Here is a 19,457-nt window from a genome sequence, read left to right as displayed (position 1 = left end):
ACTCTAAAGAATTTCAAATTTGTCTTCTCAGTTGATCTTTGGTTCCCTTTTTTCTACCGTCATCCAAAGGAAGAAAAGATAAATTTACTCTGAAAAGTTGTTCCCCAGAGTTTCTTCATTTCCTCTCAGTGTTTCCATATTCATTTATCCAACAAATTATTGGAATGCCTTCTATGTGTAAGATATAATGCTAGATGCTTTTCTAGTAGTAGATTCTTCTTTCCGTACTTGATTTATTGGAGCCCAGAGATGAAGGGATACTGTCTCTGTAATCACCCTACAGCTGAGTCCTAACTACTTCAGAATTTATGGTTGAATCCTACAGTCCCCTGTAGACTGATGAAGACAGTAACAGCTCCTGACATTTACTGAGTACTTACTATGTATCAGGTACTAATCATATATTAGTTCATTTAATCTTCAGCCTACCGTTTGAGTTACACTTAACTGTTCTCATTTTCGTTTTATAAATGAAGCAATTCAGGCACAGAGGGATTTAATAATATGGCCAAGGTTACACAACTTGTAAATGGTAGCCAAGGTTTGAATCCCAGACATTCTGAATTTACAGCCCATGCATTTAATCACCGTATCATTCTTACGCTTGGCAGCCTTTCTGATTTTTAGTCTATATAGAACCTAGAATAATACAGAGGCATTGTGTCAAACCCTTCAATGAAATGAATACTGGAAGCTGGATGCTTCCTGTGGAATGCAGAACAGTCCATTATATATCATTTATGGGCAGTTTGTAAGATTTCATTGTATCTTGTGAGAGTAAGAATAATTATAACTAAATGATAAAAAATAAAATTTTTATTTCGCTGCTTTTTCTCATTACATTGAAATTAAATAGATCCTTAGATTTTTTCCCTTCTATTTTAATTGAGAAATAATTCACATACTATACGATTAACTTTTTAAAACTGTGTAATTCAATGGTTTTTACTATATTCACCACTATCTTATTCCAAAACATTTTTATCACTCCCCAAAAGAAACCCTTTATGCATTAGTAGTCATTCCCTGCAGCCCCTGACAACCGCTGATCTACTTTTTGCCTTTATGGATTTGCTGGTTGAAATATTTCATATAAATAGAATTATATTATGTGGCCTTTTGTGACTGGCTGCTTTTACTTAATGTAATGTTTCCAAAGTTTGTTTATGTAGTAGTATGTATCAGTACTTCATTTCTTGTTATGACTGAATATTTCATCATACACATATATCATGTTCTGTTTATCCGTTCATCAACTGATGAACATTTGGGCTACTTACATGTTTTTGCCATTATGAATAATGCCACCATGAACATTCACGTGCAAGTTTTTGTGTAGATATATTTTCATTTTTCCTGGCTGTATGCCTAGGAATAGAATTGCTGGGTCTTGTGGTAACTCTGTTTTACACTTTGAGGAACTAACTGCCAGACAGTTTTTCAAAGTTGCTGCACTATTTTGTATTCCTAACAGCAATGTATGAGGGTTACAGTTTCTCTCCATCCTCATCAACACTTGTTATTATCTATTTGTTTTTTAATTAAAGCCATCTTAGTAGGTGTGAATTGGTATTTCATTTGGTTTTGATTTGCAGTTTCCTAATGACTAATAATATAGAACATCTTTTCATGTTCTCGTTAGCCATTTGTATATCTTCTTTGGAGAAATGTCTATTCAAATCCTTTGCCCACTTAAAAAAACTGGGTTTGTCCTTTTATTACTGAGTTGTAAGAGTTCTTTAGGCCAGGCATGGTGGCTCACACCTGTAATCCCAGCACTTTGGGAGGCCGAGGTGGATGGATCACTTGAGTCCAGGAGTTCGAGATCAGCCTGGGCAACATGGCGAAACCCCGTCTCTACAAAAAATACAAAAAAATTAGCCATTTTTCATTCCAAAGTTAGCTTAAAGGAAGAAGACGTACAGGCTTCCTGCCTTAAGGGTACTGCTTCCCTGTTGGAGCAGAAAGTGGGTGCTTTTAAAGAAGGTGCCTACACGGGGGCAGAAATGAGCGGGTGGAAGATCTGCATATTCCCTTCGGTGCCTTCTCTCTCAGGCAGTCAAGTTGGTGGCTTCATGGGCAAAAATACCTCAGAGGTGGCTGAAAACTCTAGCAGTCTTACTTTTGGTTGTAGATCAACTATTACCTCTTGAGGCAACCTCCTGACGGGTGAGAGTTCCGCTCAGGATTGTCTAAGCACATAATTAGATCAACTTGCCTTGTAGGGAATGTCTAGTGAAAAGGAGATAAAAGGCCATAATTGCATTTCTTTTATTCTTTTATCTTTTTCTTTTTGAAACAGAATCTCATTCTGTCACTCAGGTTGAAGTGTAGTGGCATGATCTCGGCTCATTGCAGCCTCTACCTGCTGGGCTCAGGCAATCCTCCCGCTTCAGCCTCCTGGGTGGCTGGGACTATATATGCATGCCACCATGCCCAGCCAAGTTTCGTATTTTTTGTAGAGATGGGGTTTCACCATGTTGCCCAGGCTAGCCTCAAACTGCTGGGCTCAAGTGATCTGCCTGCCTTGGCCTCCCAAAGTACTGGGATTACTGGTGTGAGCCACCACCCCTGGCATATAATTGCATTTCTAAAGAGCTAAGTAGGAAGTGGGGAGGAGGAGGAAAGAAAAAAATAATTAAACTTTTTCTTAGAAAAATGAGGGTGCTCAATTATATAATAGATATGTGACCCATTTTGTTTTGTTTTTAATTTTTGTAAAGATGGAGTCTATGTTGCCTAGTCAGGTCTTGAACTCCTGGCCTCGAGTGATCCTCCAGCCTTGACCTCCCAAAGAGCTGGGATTGCAGGCGTGAGCCAACATGCCTGGCCTATTTCGAGTTAGTTTTTGGATATGTTGTGAGGTAGTAGCCCAACTTCATTCTTCTGTGTGTGGATGGATATTCAGTTGTACCAGCGCCAGTTGTTGAAGAGACCATTCTTTCTCCATTGAATTGTCTTGCTGGCATTGTAAAAAAAAAAATCAATTGACTGTAAATGTAAGGTTTTATTTCTTGTTCTATTGAGAAATAATTCACATACTATATTATTCACTTTTTTAAAGTGCGTAATTCAGTGGTTCTTAGTGTATTTACACAATGGACAACTGTCACCACTATCTGATTCTAAAATATATTTATCATTCCCACAAAGAAACCCTTCATGCATTGGAAGTCATTCCCTCCAGCCCCTGACAACCACTGATCTACTTTTTGCCTTTATGGATTTACTAGTTGTACCTTGTTCTATTCTGTTCTATATGTGTGTTCTTATTCCAAAATTATTACACTGTCTTGATTACTATAGTTTTATAGTTAAGTTTTGGAATCAGGAAGTATAAGTCCTCCAACTTCTTTTTTCTTTTATAAGATTGTTTTGATAATTTCAAGTCCGTTGTATTTCCATATGAATTTTAAGATCAGCTTGTCAGTTTCTACAAAAAAAAATTGAGATTTTGAGAAGGATTGCATTGAATCTGTAGATCAACTTGGGAAGCGTTGTCATTTTAATGATATTAAGTCTTCTTAGATTCTTTTTTTTTTTTTTTTGAGATGGAGTCTTGCTCTTGTTGCCAGGCTGGAGTGCAGTGGCGTGATCTCAACTCACTGCAACCTCCGCCTCCCAGGTTATCAATTATTACTAATACAAATATTTATTGGATTTTTGCTATGTGGTAGTCTCTACAATAATTTGTTTTACTTGTATTATCTCATTTAATCCTCACAAAATTATTTTGAAGTTGAGAAAAATTTGCCATATAAAGAAGAATATGATAAAATATTCTAAAGGAGATAAAGAGAAAGGATACCTCTTCTGGATTTTAACAAAGAGAGCTTAGAATTAGACTTTTTGAAAAATATTTAGAGTTTTGATGAGAAGGAATAGGGTTTTTGAAAAATTGTCTCCTGAAGAAGTGGTATCTGGTATCTGCAGCATCTTGAATAACCAAAAGAAATGGTGGTGGTGGTTGTGGTTGAGGTTTGCACATATGTTGGAGTGGCTTGCTCATATTAGTAGAGTGAGAAAACAGAGGAAAAGGGAAAAGTAGATGATATGAGAGAAAACTGAGGGAATGGTAGACTAAGGCCCTAAACACCCAATATTAGCACTGAAGTGAGAGTAGAAGAATGGGGAAAGATGTGGAGAATTATGTAGATAAAGAAGTAGAGTAAACTTTTCATTTGATGACTTTGATCTTCAGAGTGGATTTGAAGGTAATGTTATTTTCAGAGTGAATTAAAAGTTGAAGGATGAAGTTAAGATCCAGAGAAGAATTAGGAAGATTGGAATAACTGTTTTGACTATAATATGATGTTAAAAACAAGCATGATTTTCAGGCAGTAGTGTGAAGGACCAGGCAAATCTAAGTTCCATAAATTGATCGTAGAACTAATTAGACCAGTTTTATTATTTTCTCCAACAGTATGTGGTAACCTGACAGGAAAAAATAGAACAATTGAATGGTCAGACTTACCCAAAATTTGTATCTGGCAAGCTAGTTGATAAAATAACAAGAATTAGCCAGAAAATCTTAAGATATCACCAATGTCATTGTTGTAGTTGTGAGCCGCAAAGTATGTGAAGGAAGACAACAATGGCCAAATCTTAGCAACTGTTTGAGAGATTAATGTTGACCTTGAACAGATTAATGTAATGAGATAGACATTTAAGAAGTTGGGATAAGTATGTGTGCCCCAGGGGTGCGTGAGGTTCTAAATCGAGATCTTTTCATCATTTTTATTGCTTTTGTAAAGACTGTGATGCTTCTCCGGGTCTTAAAAGTAGAATGGAAATAAATGCTTTTAGAGGTGAGAGGTTTAGAGAAATCTATGGCAGTGTTAAAAGAGTAATTGACGTTCATATTGAATGCAGCAAGGGCAGTAGGTAAAATGAGCCAGGGGCCTTGGTAGATTGCAGCTTTGAGGATAGGGACAGATGGAATAAGTAGATGTTTTGTATTTAACAAAAGGAAAAGCTATTGATAGATGTGGTGAAGTGATAGTTTATAATCTGTCATGGAGGGATCAGTATACTTTCAAAAATTAAAGCTAACATTTTGGTAAGGAAATATGTTTGGAAAATTGTTCTGTTCATTACTTTTCCTAAGGTTTATTTTGTCTAGTAACTGTACTTGCTCAGGTGACAGTAAATAAGAATATTCTATCCATGCAGGAGGAACCTTTGTGTTCCAGACTGCATTTATGTGATCTTCAAAGAGTAGGAATTGTGTTTGTCTTATGTGTGGTTGTAGTCTGAGCCCTAACAGTGCCAAGCACATGTATCAGTATATATTTACTGAGTGATTGAAGGCTCAATAAATAAATTTTATTGAGAGAAGTATGCTTAAGTAATTAGGCCTTGGTACTGAAAGCTAAACCAAATTGTAGCTCAGAAAATTTGGAATCTATCTGTTTATAATGCCCTCATCTACTATGAAACAGGGTCTGGGTAGGGCAACTAGCAGGCTGTAAACAAAGAAGACCTTTTGATGAAGTTTAAATCTCTTACCTCAGTAGCTCTTGTTACTATTCCCTGCCCCCCTTATTTGTTCGAAATTATGTGGTAAGATGCAGCATAGCAGGGTCCTGTGGCCCTTATTGAAATGAAATTTCTCTTTCATTCTCCTCTACATTTTATAATTCTCCCTTCCTCCCTCACATTCAGACTTGATAGCATGGCGTATATACCCTCTACAATCTATTCCCTTTCACCTTTTCAGCCTTATTGTTTCTCTACCTATTTTTCATTTAAATTTCTTTCTTTCCTTTTTAAGAAAACAGGGATGCTGCTAAAGCTTCATTTAAATTTCACAAACATATATTGATCTTTTGCTATGTCCCAGGTATTGTATGACATTGAGCTATACCAATCTATAGTTTTTCATGTGTCTTAAACTTTCTCGCCTTTGTTACAGAAAAAACAAACTCTTTGTTACAGAATTTTTCCCATATAGAGGACTCCTTCCTCCCTACTTTCTTCATCCATCTAAATGCCAACCTTTCAAGGCTGTCCTCCTTCCTCATTATTACTTTGTGTCAAGAATATTGTTTATTTCTCATGTACAGCAGTTACAAAAATAAAAATACACCCATCCTACTCCACTGCCCAACAGTAAACTCCTTGAGAGACGGGAAAGGCCATTTTAAAATATTTGCTTCTCTCTTTCATAAATGTTTGTAGTATTGCATCTATTTGAGATGGTAGGTAGAAATAGTAGAGCATGGTGTGAGTGAGGGGATTACCAATGCCTAAAAGAACTATGGACTTGTATATTCCAATTCGTTCAGTGTCATTCTGTTCTTTTAAAATTTGATATCTTGTATGGTTGCTTGACTTTATAGCCCTCATCAAATGAAACTTCTAGGAAGATACTCTGGTGGATAGTAGCCCCAGAATTTCTTGGCTGTAGGGTATAAGCCACATTTTCAAATACAATTCTGTTTTTTTTTTTTTCTTTTTTCACAAGGCTTACGGCTTTGCATACTAGTTCCAATCTCTGAGCAGCATTAGGTGGGGAAAGAAGTCATCAAACAGCCATACTGAGAAGAATAAAGTATTTTAACTGATAACTATTCCAGAAAGAATGTGGCAGTTACACACATCTTCTAAACCCTATTAAGGAGGTTTTGGTACTAACAGTGAGATCTGGTACTGTGTCCTAAATTTTGGGGTTTTTTTGGACAAATCTTTAATACCTCATGTCCTTTTCAACTTCTTTTTCTGTTGAGAGAGAGAGAGAACGAATGGAATTCATATGCCTACAACTTTTCCGGGACAAAATAATTCTTTTAATGGGAGGAACACTTTTCCTTGATACAGTGTTTTATCTTACGTTAGACATGATTTGGAAGGTAAATATAAGTGGACCAGAAAATTGGAAATACTGTGCTTTTTTATTATTCATAGACCATCTAGATATCACATATGTATAGGTCGAATTTATCAGGTGTAATATAGTGTAGTGTCTAATAACAAAGAATTTATCAATTTAAAGGTGAAAGTATTCATTTATAGTATTTCTGGCACTTATTTTGTAATTTGAAACTTAAAACCCTATCAACTGGTGAAAAGATTATAATCAAAGGCTAAAATTTTATATTCTCTTTTGTTAATGTCAGGACAAAGTCCGGATTGAATATAAGTCTGCTTTATTTTATAGGCCTATGAAGAATACACCAGCAAGCTAGATGCACTCCAACAAAGAGAACAACAGTTATTGGAATCTCTGGGGAACGGAACTGATTTTTCTGTTTCTAGCTCTGCATCAATGGATACCGTTACATCTTCTTCCTCTTCTAGCCTTTCAGTGCTACCTTCATCTCTTTCAGTTTTTCAAAATCCCACAGATGTGGCACGGAGCAACCCCAAGTCACCACAAAAACCTATCGTTAGAGTCTTCCTGCCCAACAAACAGAGGACAGTGGTGAGTCCGTTTTAATATCACCATTTTGCTGTTTCTTTGTATTTTTCAGACAAATCAGTTGTTGAAAATTAACATATTATTACTTCATACTCAGAGGTCATGCAAATAGAGGCATCCATGTCATGCAGGAATGAAAAATATATAATTATTTGGTGGCAAAGTCTATATTCCTTAACTGAAATAAATGGTATTGTCTCTAGTGTTGGATTTGACATTTAAACCTGTCTGCCAAACTTGAACCACAGTCATGTCTAAGCACTAGTTTAAAATAAATCAGGATTTTAAGACTTGAGCTTGTTCATTATCTAATGTGTGTCAGGTAAGACTCATTCTTCACCCTTGAGAAATCGCCTTTCTGAGTTATATTATCAGATGTTGAACGTTCAGTGTGATTGATACGTTTCCCCTCATCTACTTCATTTTTAATTGTTGAATATTAGTATTACCATTGGAACAACGTACCCTGTAAGTAACATTTGAAGCATTTAAAGAGAAATCTGTGGAATTATTGTGGGTGGTCTATAATCCTTAAGTGCAACGAATATTGTTAGTAGACTTAATAAGTAACCCATCTGTATACATCACTACTTTTTAAATGTCTATGGTTACTTTTGACGATAAAAATTCCAAATACAACTGAAGTCAAAATTTTTCATTTTTTTTCTCTGACAACAGAAATCAAAAGTGCAATTGGTCATTGTTTAATGTTCCAAAAATTCCTTTCTGACTTGAAAAAAAAATGTTATTATAGAGGCATTTTACTTTCAGAAGTTAAGAATTCCTGCATATGAGTTTAGAAAACTAATGGAGTTACGAGTTACCAGCCTGTAAGTTTTTATCTTAGGAAATATGGCTTTCTAAAGGCATCATTTATTGTCAGGGAATAAAAAGTAATAAAATAAAAAGTCATACTTTTTCTGCCCTTTTTCCACGTACAGACAAAAGTTGGTTGTAAAAAATAGACTCTAATTTTTCATTGTACAGAATTACAAATCAATTTGTAAAACAAATCCAGTTCTCCTACCCTTTCTCTTTATTCTGTTGGGTAGAATGAAATTAAAATTATTTTTCCCACATTAAGATGGGGTATTACTAAGCATATCTTTCCAGGGATGCCCCACTTAAAAGGGGAATATCAACATATGAATTATCTGTAAATAGATAAACTTCGAAGCAGCCCAACAAAACTGGCAAACATCCCATCCCCAGTAGATCTTAAATTAATTCTTTATTGTCTGTATTCATGAGCAGAAAGTGGGAAATGCGTTCTTCAGTCCCATGCGTTTCCCTTCTCTTCATCACGGTATTGTTCCTTCCAGGTTCCACTCAACTTAGTAATTTTGTGAGTTTCTGTATACAAATGTAAAATTGGGGTTGTTGGAGCCTTTCAAATTTCTCAACCTAATGATTAAGTTTAACTAGCCTCCGGCCGGGCACAGTGGCTCACGCCTGTAATCCCAGCACTTTGGAAGGCTGAGGCGGGCAGATCACGAGGTCAGGAGTTCAGGAGATTGAGACAGTCCTGGCTAACACACGGTGAAACCTTGGCTCTACTAAAAATACAAAAAGATTAGCCGGGCGTGGTAGCGGGTGCCTGTAGTCCCAGCTAATTTGGAGGCTGAGGCAGGATAGTGCTGTGAACCCGGGAGGCGGAGCTTGCAGTGAGCCGAGATCGCGCCACTGCACTCCAGCCTGGGCGACAGAGCGAGACTCCATCTCAAAAAAAAAAAAAAAAAAAAAAATTTAACTAGCCTCCTCATATTTATGAGAGAGGCCAAGAGAAATTTACAAGTATCACTAAAGCTTATAATTTCCCTTTTAAAAAGAAATAAAAACAACTGAGACTCTTCAAAGATGTAAAATGATCATAAATGAATAACTATTAGGCAATTGACTAGGCTTACCTTAATTATCCTGGCTAGGCTTAGATTAAATAAGTAACTTGTTCTTGTCCGTCATACTCCCAGTTTAACAATTCGTATTCAATACTCAGAAAAACTGTATATCGTGAACTTAAAAGGCCTTATGAATCATCAGTAAATGGGTTTGTGGTATTAAACTCTTTCAAGAACGTTATTTTGCCATTCTCTCTTTTATCTGAATCTGTTAACCCTTTTCTTAACTACCTCTTTTCCTCTCCTTTTCTTCCCTCAATTCTTATTAACATTAACAGTTACTATTTGAGCATTTGCCATGCTGTGTTCCAAGTTCTGTGCTAAGGACTTTACATACATCTTCTCAGCCGGGATAATTCACATTCTAAGTAAAATTGTTTGTGGTAGTGAATGACAGTTCCTCTGTCAAAATACATGTTTCTGTTTGTCCTGAACACTCAGGAACAAAGGGCAGTAGAACCTACTAGCAGCAAATGAAATCAAGTACCAAGAATGAGATTATGTTTTTTAAAGTGGACTTAGATTTGTAGTCCAAGATAGCACACTAAACACTTGCCTTTATATCTTTGTTGCTTTCCAGAAATTTCATTGAAATGATAGTAAAGATATGTAAAAAGAATAATAAAACAGGATAGGATTCTGTCAGAGAACTAGAAATTTTTAAGAATTCCTGGAAGATGGAAAATATATGAATGGTTACGTAAATAAGCCAAAATAGAAAACCAAACAAAATACTAGGAGCTAGATTCTTACATGAAGGGAGCCATTCTTAGCAAAATCCTGATGAAGCAGATAGCATAGTCAGCAGATTACAAAGAAGTGGATTTGCCTCTTGGGTAGTCGTCAGAGTAATTAGTCGAAGGTCTTGCTCTGGCAGGAAGACAAAGTCATGTGTCTTCATAAATCGAGCTGGTGATGTAAATATGAATATTTTGAAGATGTGTGTTAGTTGTGAGTCCTGTGGAGAACCAAAACAAACCTCAACTAAAAACATTGAAATTCTGAATTCAAAAAAAAATGTTTAAAGGTCATGGCCTGATATTTTGAGACATCTGATAATGGGTTGCTGAGTCCTGAGTCCCCAGTATAGCCTTACATTGCACATGTCCATAGAGATGTGAATGTTGCCTCCTGGAGTTGTACAACAAGGGGATCCTGTTAGTTCCTCTTCTGTATATATGGAACAAATAATTTATAGCATTTATTCCATGAAAAAGCTCTAAAAGTCGTTTTCTAAACAAAATTTCTGCCTGGAGAGTTCTGTGTGACTGCTGTGTGTGTTTAAATGGTGGAACTGAACATCAGATGTCCCTGAACCTCAGAGAAATCCAGTGGGGTAAAAAGTAAACGTTAATCTACCGAGGAGTAAAATAATACTCTGCTTCCATCTGGAATATACCAGACTTCTTCTCACGTCTGTACCCATTAGTAATCTGTTTGGAAAACAAACTGCTTTCTCCTACTATACTGTCAACACAACAAATTTTTGTGACTAGATGTGTGGGGGTGTTTTTCCCCACCAAGCAATCTCCAGTTCTCTGTAGATAATCAACTGGGTGTCTCTACCCAATTGTCTGCAATTGTTGTTAAGTTGCCTTCAATTTAACTCAATTCTGACACTGTCTACCCAGGTATAGCATAGACCCCACAGGTTAAGAGCTCAGTCCCACAAGACTGTCCCCCTCTTGAGATGCTAGTCCCAAGTTCCAGGTTGTGACTTACACTTCTGACCAGCTGGCTATAAATCAAGGATTCCCACATCTTCTAATCTTTGATCATTTGCTAGAATAGCTCACAGAACTTCAAGAAACGCTTAACATTTGCTGGTTTGCTATAAAGGATGTTACAAGAGGTAAAAGACGAACAGCCAGATGGAAGAAATGCATAGGGAAAGGTATGTGGGAAGGGATGCAGAGCTTCTGTGCTCTCTTTAGGAGCATCACCTTCCACTACCTCCAAATGTTCAGCACCCTGGAAGCTCTAGGAACATTGCATTTCAGTGATTTTTATGGAAGCCTCATCATATAGGTGTGATATTTACTAGGTCAATCTCCAGGACCTCCCCACTTCTCAGAGGTTGGTGGATGGGGCTGAAAGTTCACATTATGGCTTGGTCTTTCTTTTGACCACCTTCCATTCAGGAACCCACCAAAAGTCACCTCGTTAGAACAAAAGATGCTCCTATCACCTAGGAAATTCCAAGGGAATCAGAGCTCTGTGTCAGGAACCAAGGTCAAAGACAAATATGAGAACAAAAGATGCACCTGGCACCCTGATCACTCAGGAAATTACAAGAGTTTTAGGAGCTCTGTGCCTAGAACTGGGGTTGGAGGCCAATGGGTTGAAGACCAAAATATATATTATTATAAACCACAATATCAGAGTTTGTCAACATAATAAACCACTTGCCATTTGTTGGACCTATACAACTGTACAGGAGTAAGTCCACACCAAATCAACCTAATTTTTATTTATAAATATGACTAGAACACCAACAGCAACAGAGAAAACTCAAGAAAAGAAAGCAACTAGAAGATGTAAAAATATTATAGCTCGGGATGTACTTCATTCTTGAAGCCAAATCACTTTGATATAAAAATTGAGTCATTCAGAGGACCACAGAGTTTGTGAAAATTGAAAGTATGATTGTTGACTTTTGTTAAACAGAAAGGCCAAATATTAGGATAGCTAGAGTTAATAAGTATTTTGGAAAGTAAAGCTAAAGACATACCTTTTAAGATATGAGATAAAGTGGGCAAATATGAGAAAAAAGATAAGAGACATGGAGAGAGCAAAAGTTCCAACTTCTGTTTAATAAAGAAGCAAACAAAAATAGAGGGAAGATGTATTCACAGACATAATACAGGAAAATTTTCCTGTATTAAACAAAAACCAGCCTTCAGATAGATAGGGGCAACTGACTGTCAACAGGAAAACAAAAACAGAGATTGACCTGGATACTTGCTGTATAATTCGAAAGTTGAAAGAGAACCTTTTCAGAAAGATAAACTGGTAATCTATGGGAGAATGAAAACTGGATCGTTTTCTCATTGGCAAACGGAGGGCTAGAAGGCAGTGGATCAGGGCCATTAAAGATCTGATGGAAGTTAATAGCCAAGCTAATATTAAAAGTAAGACACTTTGGGTATGTAGGGACTGAAAATTATTTCAGTAGAATATAATAGGTATCTAGAAATAGATCCCAGAATTTCAGAAAATGTAATATGAAAAAAATGGTTCAATCAGTAAGAAGAAGGTGAATTATTTAATTTTTGGTGCTGGCATATGTAGAAGAAAATAAAATTGGGCCCACATCTTAGACAGCTTACAAAAGTAAATTCTATCAGAATCAAGAGATTAAATACCAAAAAAAAAAATGTAAATTTTTCAAGAAAAATCTAGTAGGCTGCATGTAAAATCTAGGAGTTGAGGTCACTATCTTAATCAAAACTTAATTAGCTCAAAAGCTGTAGGAGACAGATGGATTAAATACAATTTTGAAATTATGTATGCCCCCCCCCACAAAAAAAAAACCTTAACAGAGTCAATAGTCTGTATAAATTTGGAAACAGCATTGGTGCCCAGATACCAAGAAGTAAATAGTCTTCTGAATATACAAAGAACACTTCAAAATTGGCAAGAAAAAGACAAAACCCAGCAGAAAAATAGGGAAAAGATATAAATAGGCAGTTCGTATAAGATGAAATCCAAATGAACAGTAAAGCATGTGAACACTGTTCAGATGCAGTCAGTCAGTTGTGAGTGTACAAATTAAAACTATGAGATCATTTCATCTGTCTGGCAAAATATAAATTATTATTGGCAGGGGTGTAGTGAGAAAACTGCTCCCTTAGTTAAGGATAGAAATGTGAAGTATCACAGCTTATTGGAGAGCACTTTGATAATATCTGTCAAAATTTACAAGAACTGTATCTTCCAAGCCAGTACTCCATCTATTGGGAATTTAGCACATAAAAGCACCAATATTTGTACAAGGATATTTGTTAAATCATCGTAATAAGAAAAAAATATAGAATGTCATCAGTAGAGAAATGGTTGTATAAATCATGGTACAGCCACACCATGTAGTACAATGCAGCCTGTGAAAAGACTTGTACTTGAAGGTTTTTCTGAGAGGTATTATAATTGAGAAAAGGAAAGCTGTTGGAAACTCTGATATTACTTACTTATTCTTTATGTATACCACATTGCAATATTCTAGTAGGTCTAGAAATATCTCTCTCAACTAGAAATGCTGAATAAAATATGCTTATTTAAATGTATAGCTGAGCTCAATAGAAAAACCTATAGAGGGTGAAAACAAAGACGGAGTTGAAAAAACCAGAAAAGCATAGGAGCTGATATGTTAAGGTATCGCTGAACTATAACCCTCAACAAATCTAACCCACCATCTATTTTTTTATGGCCTGTGAACTAAGAATGGATTTTACATTTTTAAATGCTTGAAAAAAGTTAAAGGAATAATAGTATTTCATAATCTATGAAAATCACACAAAATACAAATTTTGGCCAGGTACGGTGGCTCATGCCTGTAATCTCAGCACGGGAGGCTGAGGGGAGTGGATCACCTGAGGTCAGGAGTTCTAGACCAGCCTGGCCAACATGGTGAAACCCACATCTCTACTATAAATACAGAATTGGCCGGGTGTGGTGCCGCATGCCTGTAACCCAGCTACTTGGGAGGCTGAGGCAGGAGAATCGCTTGAACCTGGGAGGTGGAGGTTGCGGTGAGCAGAGATTGCGCCATTGCACTCCAGCCGGGGCAACAAGAGCGAAACTCCATCTCAAAAAAAAAAAAAACAAAATAAAATTTCAGTGTCCATCAGTAAAATGTTATTGGAACACAACAATGCTAATCTGTTTATATGTTGTCTGTGGCTGGTTTCATGCTTTAGCAGCGGTGTTGAGCAGTTGTACATCACAGTGTAATCTACAGAACTTCTGGTTCTTTATGGAAGAAGTTTGCTGACCTCTGCGGTCGTGGCCTCAGGTGGGCCGGTTTGTCACTCTGGAACAAAGGATGTGAATATCAATGTGTGGGAATACAACACTGGGCCTTCAGCCTGTGTCACAAAGGTAGTTGAAACCCAGATTCTCACATAAAGCTGACCCTTTGAAGGACATTACCTTCAGTGAAAGGCTGAAATCTATTACCAGAATACATAAAGATAACAATAAACTTGACTGTCTTTGACAGTACTCTAAATAAAGTTTCCCCTGTGACTTTTTAACTATGGACCTATTCTCATCAATGTGTGGGATTCAAATTTATACTGCCTGCGTTGTCCAGGAACCCTCAAGCCATGAAGTGGACATAACGACTGGTCTTGGAGTGGTAATAGCACTCAGGCACTGCACAGAAGCAATGGAAACCCTCCCTCGGCCCGTCTAGGTCTCATAGAATTCACAGAAATAATGCTTTACTGACTATCTCAAGATCTCAAGTTGTAAGACATGCAAGGAAACAGTCTACAGTCAGTGAGTTAGCAGACTTAAAACAGCAGGGTTAGACTCCTAAGAAAGAACCAAGTAGAACTTTTAGGTAGTCTTGATTTAAACCTCATCATCTATGAAGTATTCTTGCTTGGATTGGGACCTTCTATTTTATAAGAAACACAGGGGATAGAGGAAAAAGGTAAGCACCGTGAGGAAACAATTAGACAATTCAGAATGTTGACTTCCTGTAAGACAATAGGCCTAGACTCCTTGATAAGTTAATGTCTTGGACAATAAAAAGGTTGGGGATTATTCCACACTGTACAAGACCAAGTGCACATAACAACCAAATGCAGTGTGTAATCCTGAGGGGGGAAGAATCATTCTTGGGACTTGGGAAATTTTTAACATTGATTGAATACTAGATATTGTTATGGAATTAACGTTCTTAAATGTGAGGATGGTAATGTAATTATATAGGAGAATGTCCTTGTTCTTAGGAATTACATGCATAAGTATTTAGGAGTAAAGTGTTAGGATGACTGCAACTTCCCCCGCAAACCCTTGCTTTTTTGAGATGGAACTTATACACAGTAGAGGGTACAAATCTGAAGTATATCGCTCAGAGTTTTTACATGTGTAACTACCATGTAGATTAAGATGTAGGACATTTCCTGATGCTTTAGAGGGTTCTCCTGTGCCCCTCCCAATTCACTAAAAATAACCACTATTTTATTTCTATCTCTGTCAGTTACTTTGTAACTTAACTTCAAATGGTGTGATGGAAATCAACATACAGAGAAAGAGAAAAGCAAATATGAAAAGATAATCTTAGAATCTAAGAAAATTTCGATGTTAATTGTACCATTTGTTCAGATTTTCTGTCTGAAATTTTTTGTAATAGAGTTGGAAAAATTAAAACAACATAGAAAAAAAGAAATGTAGAAAGTTCAAAAGAAACAGTTATCTCTAGGAAAAAAGAGTGAACATACTGATACTCATTTGAGGATGTAGCAAGATAACACTTTAAGTAAAATTTCAGTATGTCAAGTTAGTTACAGCAAATTACATAGGAGATGTTTAAATGTCACATAGAAATTCAAATATTTATTTAAAAAACTCAGTGAATAAAGTAAAGCTAGATTAAACCCAGCCAAAGAATGAATTAGTGAACTCTGGAAAGTAAAGAAAGAGAGTTATAGAAAATATAAAAGAGAGGTTAAGCAGTATGAAAAATGGAGTGAGCATTATATGCCTCAAAGGAGTTCCAGAAGGTAAGAATAGAAATAAATGAGTAGAGAAAAATTCAAATAAATTAGGGCTAACATTTACAAATGACATAAATCTAACGATTTGGGAAGCGCAATCTCTGAGTTGGACAAACAATTTGAATCCAGTATAGACATAATAAAACCAAAGAATATAGTTTTAAAAGCACTCAGGGAAAAAATTATATAGAAAATAATTATAATTAGACTAGGAAAATTTTTTACGGCAGTTGTAGAAATCAGAAAACAATAGAATAATATACTCAAAGTACTGAGAGGTACCTGTAAATCTCTCAGCTAAGCTAAGCTATAAATTTGATTAGGTTGACTTGGGCAAATGCACCATAAAGTCCTTTCCAGAGAAGGAGTTCACTTTTCATAGGTTCTGCTTGAAGGAATTGTCCAAGAAGGTTTACTGTATAAAGGAAATTGAACACAGAAGGAATGAAAAGTAAAAATTAAACCTAAAATTTGCAGAAGAAAACACGACAGAAAATTTTTGTGACCTGGGGTTTGGCAAAGATTTCTTAAATATGACACCAGAAGCACAGTCTATAATGAACGTATTAGTTTATTGGATTAATCAAAATGTAAAACTTCTCTTCAAAAGACAGTATTAAGAGAATAAAAAGAGAAACCACAGATTGATAATCTTTGTAAGCCATATATCTGATCAAGGACATGTAGAATATATAAAGAACTCTGAAAACTCAATAGTAAGAAAACAAACGGCTGGGTGCGGAGGCTCATGCCTGTAATCCCAGCACTTTGGGAGGCTGAGGCAGGTGGATCATGAGGTCGGGAGTTCAAGACCAGCCTGGCCAAGATGGTGAAACCCCGTCTTTACTAAAAATGCAAAAATTAGCTGGGCATGGTGGCAGGCGCCTGTAACCCCAGCTACTCGGGAGGCAGAGGTTGCAGTGAGCCGAGATTGCGCCACTGCACTCCAGCCTGGGCGACAGAGTGAGACTCCATCTCAAAAAAAAAAAAAAAGAAAAAACAACCCAATTAAAAACGGACAAAGGATTTGAACCGTTTCATCAAAGATATATGGATGGTAATAAACGCATGAGAAGACGCTCAACATTAGTCATTAGGAAAATGCAAATTAAATAGGCACGCGATACCCTTACATGCCTCCTAGAATGGCTGAAATTAGAGTGGCCATACCAAGTATTAGTGGGGATGTGAAAGAACTAGAATTTCCGTACACTGCTGATAGGAGTGTTTAATTGGTACAACCACTTTGGAATAAAATTTGGCGGTTTATTTAATGAAACCTTTTCAAAATCCCAACGGGCTTTTTTTTTTTTTTTCTCAGAAATAGAAAGTCCATCCTAAAATTCATACCGTATCTCAAGGAATCCCGTATAGCCAAAGCAGTCTCAAAAAAGTACAAAGTTGGGGGCATCATGCTTCCTGATCTCAAAACTTACTACAAAGTTAGAGTAATCAAAACTAAGTGGTACTGGCATGCAGACAGATGAGAGTCCTGAACTAAATCTTCACATTTATGGTCAAATGATCTTTGACAAGGGTACCAGGACCACTCCATGAAGTAAAGAGAATCTGTTCAGCAAATGATGTTGGCAACTGAATATCCACATGCAAAAGAATGAAGTGGTACCCTTCCCTTATACCATGTACAAAGAATAACCCAAAATGGATCAAAGACTTGAACATAACAGTTAAAGCCATAAAACTTTTACTACAAGAAAACATAGGAGAAAAGCATCATAACTTTGGATTTGTCAATGATTTCTTGGCCGTGATGCCAAAAGCCCAGGGAACACAAGAAAAAATGGAAAAATTGTACTATTATCAGAATTTAAACCTTCTGATCATCAAAGGATATAAATCAACAGAGTGAAAAGCCAACCTGGAATGGGAAAAATATTTGCAAATCATGTATCTGATAAGGGGTTAATATCCAGAATATAAAGAACTCCTGTAATAGCATACAACCTTGTTAAAAAATGGGCAGAGGACTTGAACAGACATTTCTTTAATGAAGATATCCAGATGGCCACCAGCATATGAAAAGATGCCCAACATTGCTAATTATTAGGAACATGCAAATCAAAACCACAATGAGATACCACCTCACACCCATGAGGATGTTGGCTATCAGACAAAAAAGAAGATAACAAGAGTTGGCAAGGGTGTGGAGAAATTGGACCCCTGGTGCACTGTTGGTGGAAATGTAAAATGGAGCAACTGCTATGGAAAACAGTATAGAGGTTCCTCAAAATTACCATATAATCCAGCAATTCTCCTTCTGTGTATATACCCAAAATAATTGAAAGCAGGATCTCAAAGAGATATTTGTACACTCATGTTCATAGCAGCATTATTCGCTATAGTAGCCAAAGGCAGAAGCAACCCAGATTTCTGTTGATAGAGGAGTGGATGAACAAAATTTGGTATGTATATACATTGGATTATTATTCAGCCTTAAAACAGGACATTCTAACACATACTACAACATGAGTAAATCTCAAGGACATTATGTTAAGTGAAATGAGCCAGTCATAAAACGACAAATACTGTATGATTCCACTTATTGAAGTACCTAGAGTGTTCAGATTCACAGAGACACAGAGTAGAATGGTGCTTGCCAGGGGCTGGGGGAAGGGGTGCTGGGGAGTTGTTTAATGGTTATAGAGTTTTAGTTTCACAGGATGAAAAGAGTTCTGGAGATTGGTTGCACAACATTGTGAATGTACTTAACACTACTGAATTGTACACTTAAAAATGGTTGAAATGTTAAGCTTTATGTTAGGTATATTTTACCATAATTTTGTGAAATAATAGTATGGTAGTTATGTAAAACGTTAGGCTGGACATGGTGGCTCACACCTGTAATCTCAGTGCTTTGGGAAGTCAAGGCGAGAGAATCACTTGAGACCAGGAGTTCCATACCAGCCAGGGCAACATAGTGAGACCCCATGTCTACAAAAAAAAATTTTAATTAGCCAGGAGTGGTGGTGTACATCTGTAGTCCTAGCTACCTGAGAGGCTGAAGCAGGAGGATCACTTGTGCCCAGGAGTTAAAAGCTACATTGTGCTATGTGCACCATTGCACTCCAGCCTGGGTGAAAGAGCAAGACCCTGTCCACCCCCACAAAAAGTCAGATGTACACTTAGCGTATCACACAGCCCTTCTACTCCTCGGTATTTACCCAAGAGAAAAGGGAGCATATGTTCATAGAAAGATTTGTATACGAATGTTCTTAGTTGCTTTGTCATAGCCCCAAACTGGAAATAACCCAAATGTCCATAAACAGGTGAATGGTTGAATTGTGGTGTTATCTATAAAAGGGAATACTACTCGGTAGAAAGGAATGAACTGCTAATGGACACAACATAGATGAATCTCAAAGTAATTATGCTGAGTGAAAGAAGTCAGACAAA

At 36.7% G+C, this 19,457-nt stretch overlaps 1 protein-coding gene across 5 annotated transcripts in view; it reads left to right on the top strand.

Annotated features, from left to right (window-relative positions):
- Positions 1–19,457, top strand: part of BRAF (B-Raf proto-oncogene, serine/threonine kinase) — a 212,593-nt gene that overhangs the window by 90,870 nt on the left and 102,266 nt on the right. For all 5 annotated transcript variants that reach the window (XM_055346424.2, XM_055346426.2, XM_019031132.4 and 2 more), the window contains exon 3: positions 7,160–7,423. In XM_055346424.2, coding sequence (XP_055202399.1) covers positions 7,160–7,423 — 264 coding nt within the window. The remainder of the gene's footprint in view (positions 1–7,159; positions 7,424–19,457) is intronic.

This window comes from Gorilla gorilla, chromosome 6, assembly GCF_029281585.2.
Source record: "Gorilla gorilla gorilla isolate KB3781 chromosome 6, NHGRI_mGorGor1-v2.1_pri, whole genome shotgun sequence".
Classification (NCBI taxonomy): Eukaryota; Metazoa; Chordata; class Mammalia; order Primates; family Hominidae; genus Gorilla; species Gorilla gorilla.
The sequence above is the reverse complement of the archived record's forward strand: the minus strand, read 5'-3'. Positions and strand labels throughout refer to the sequence as shown.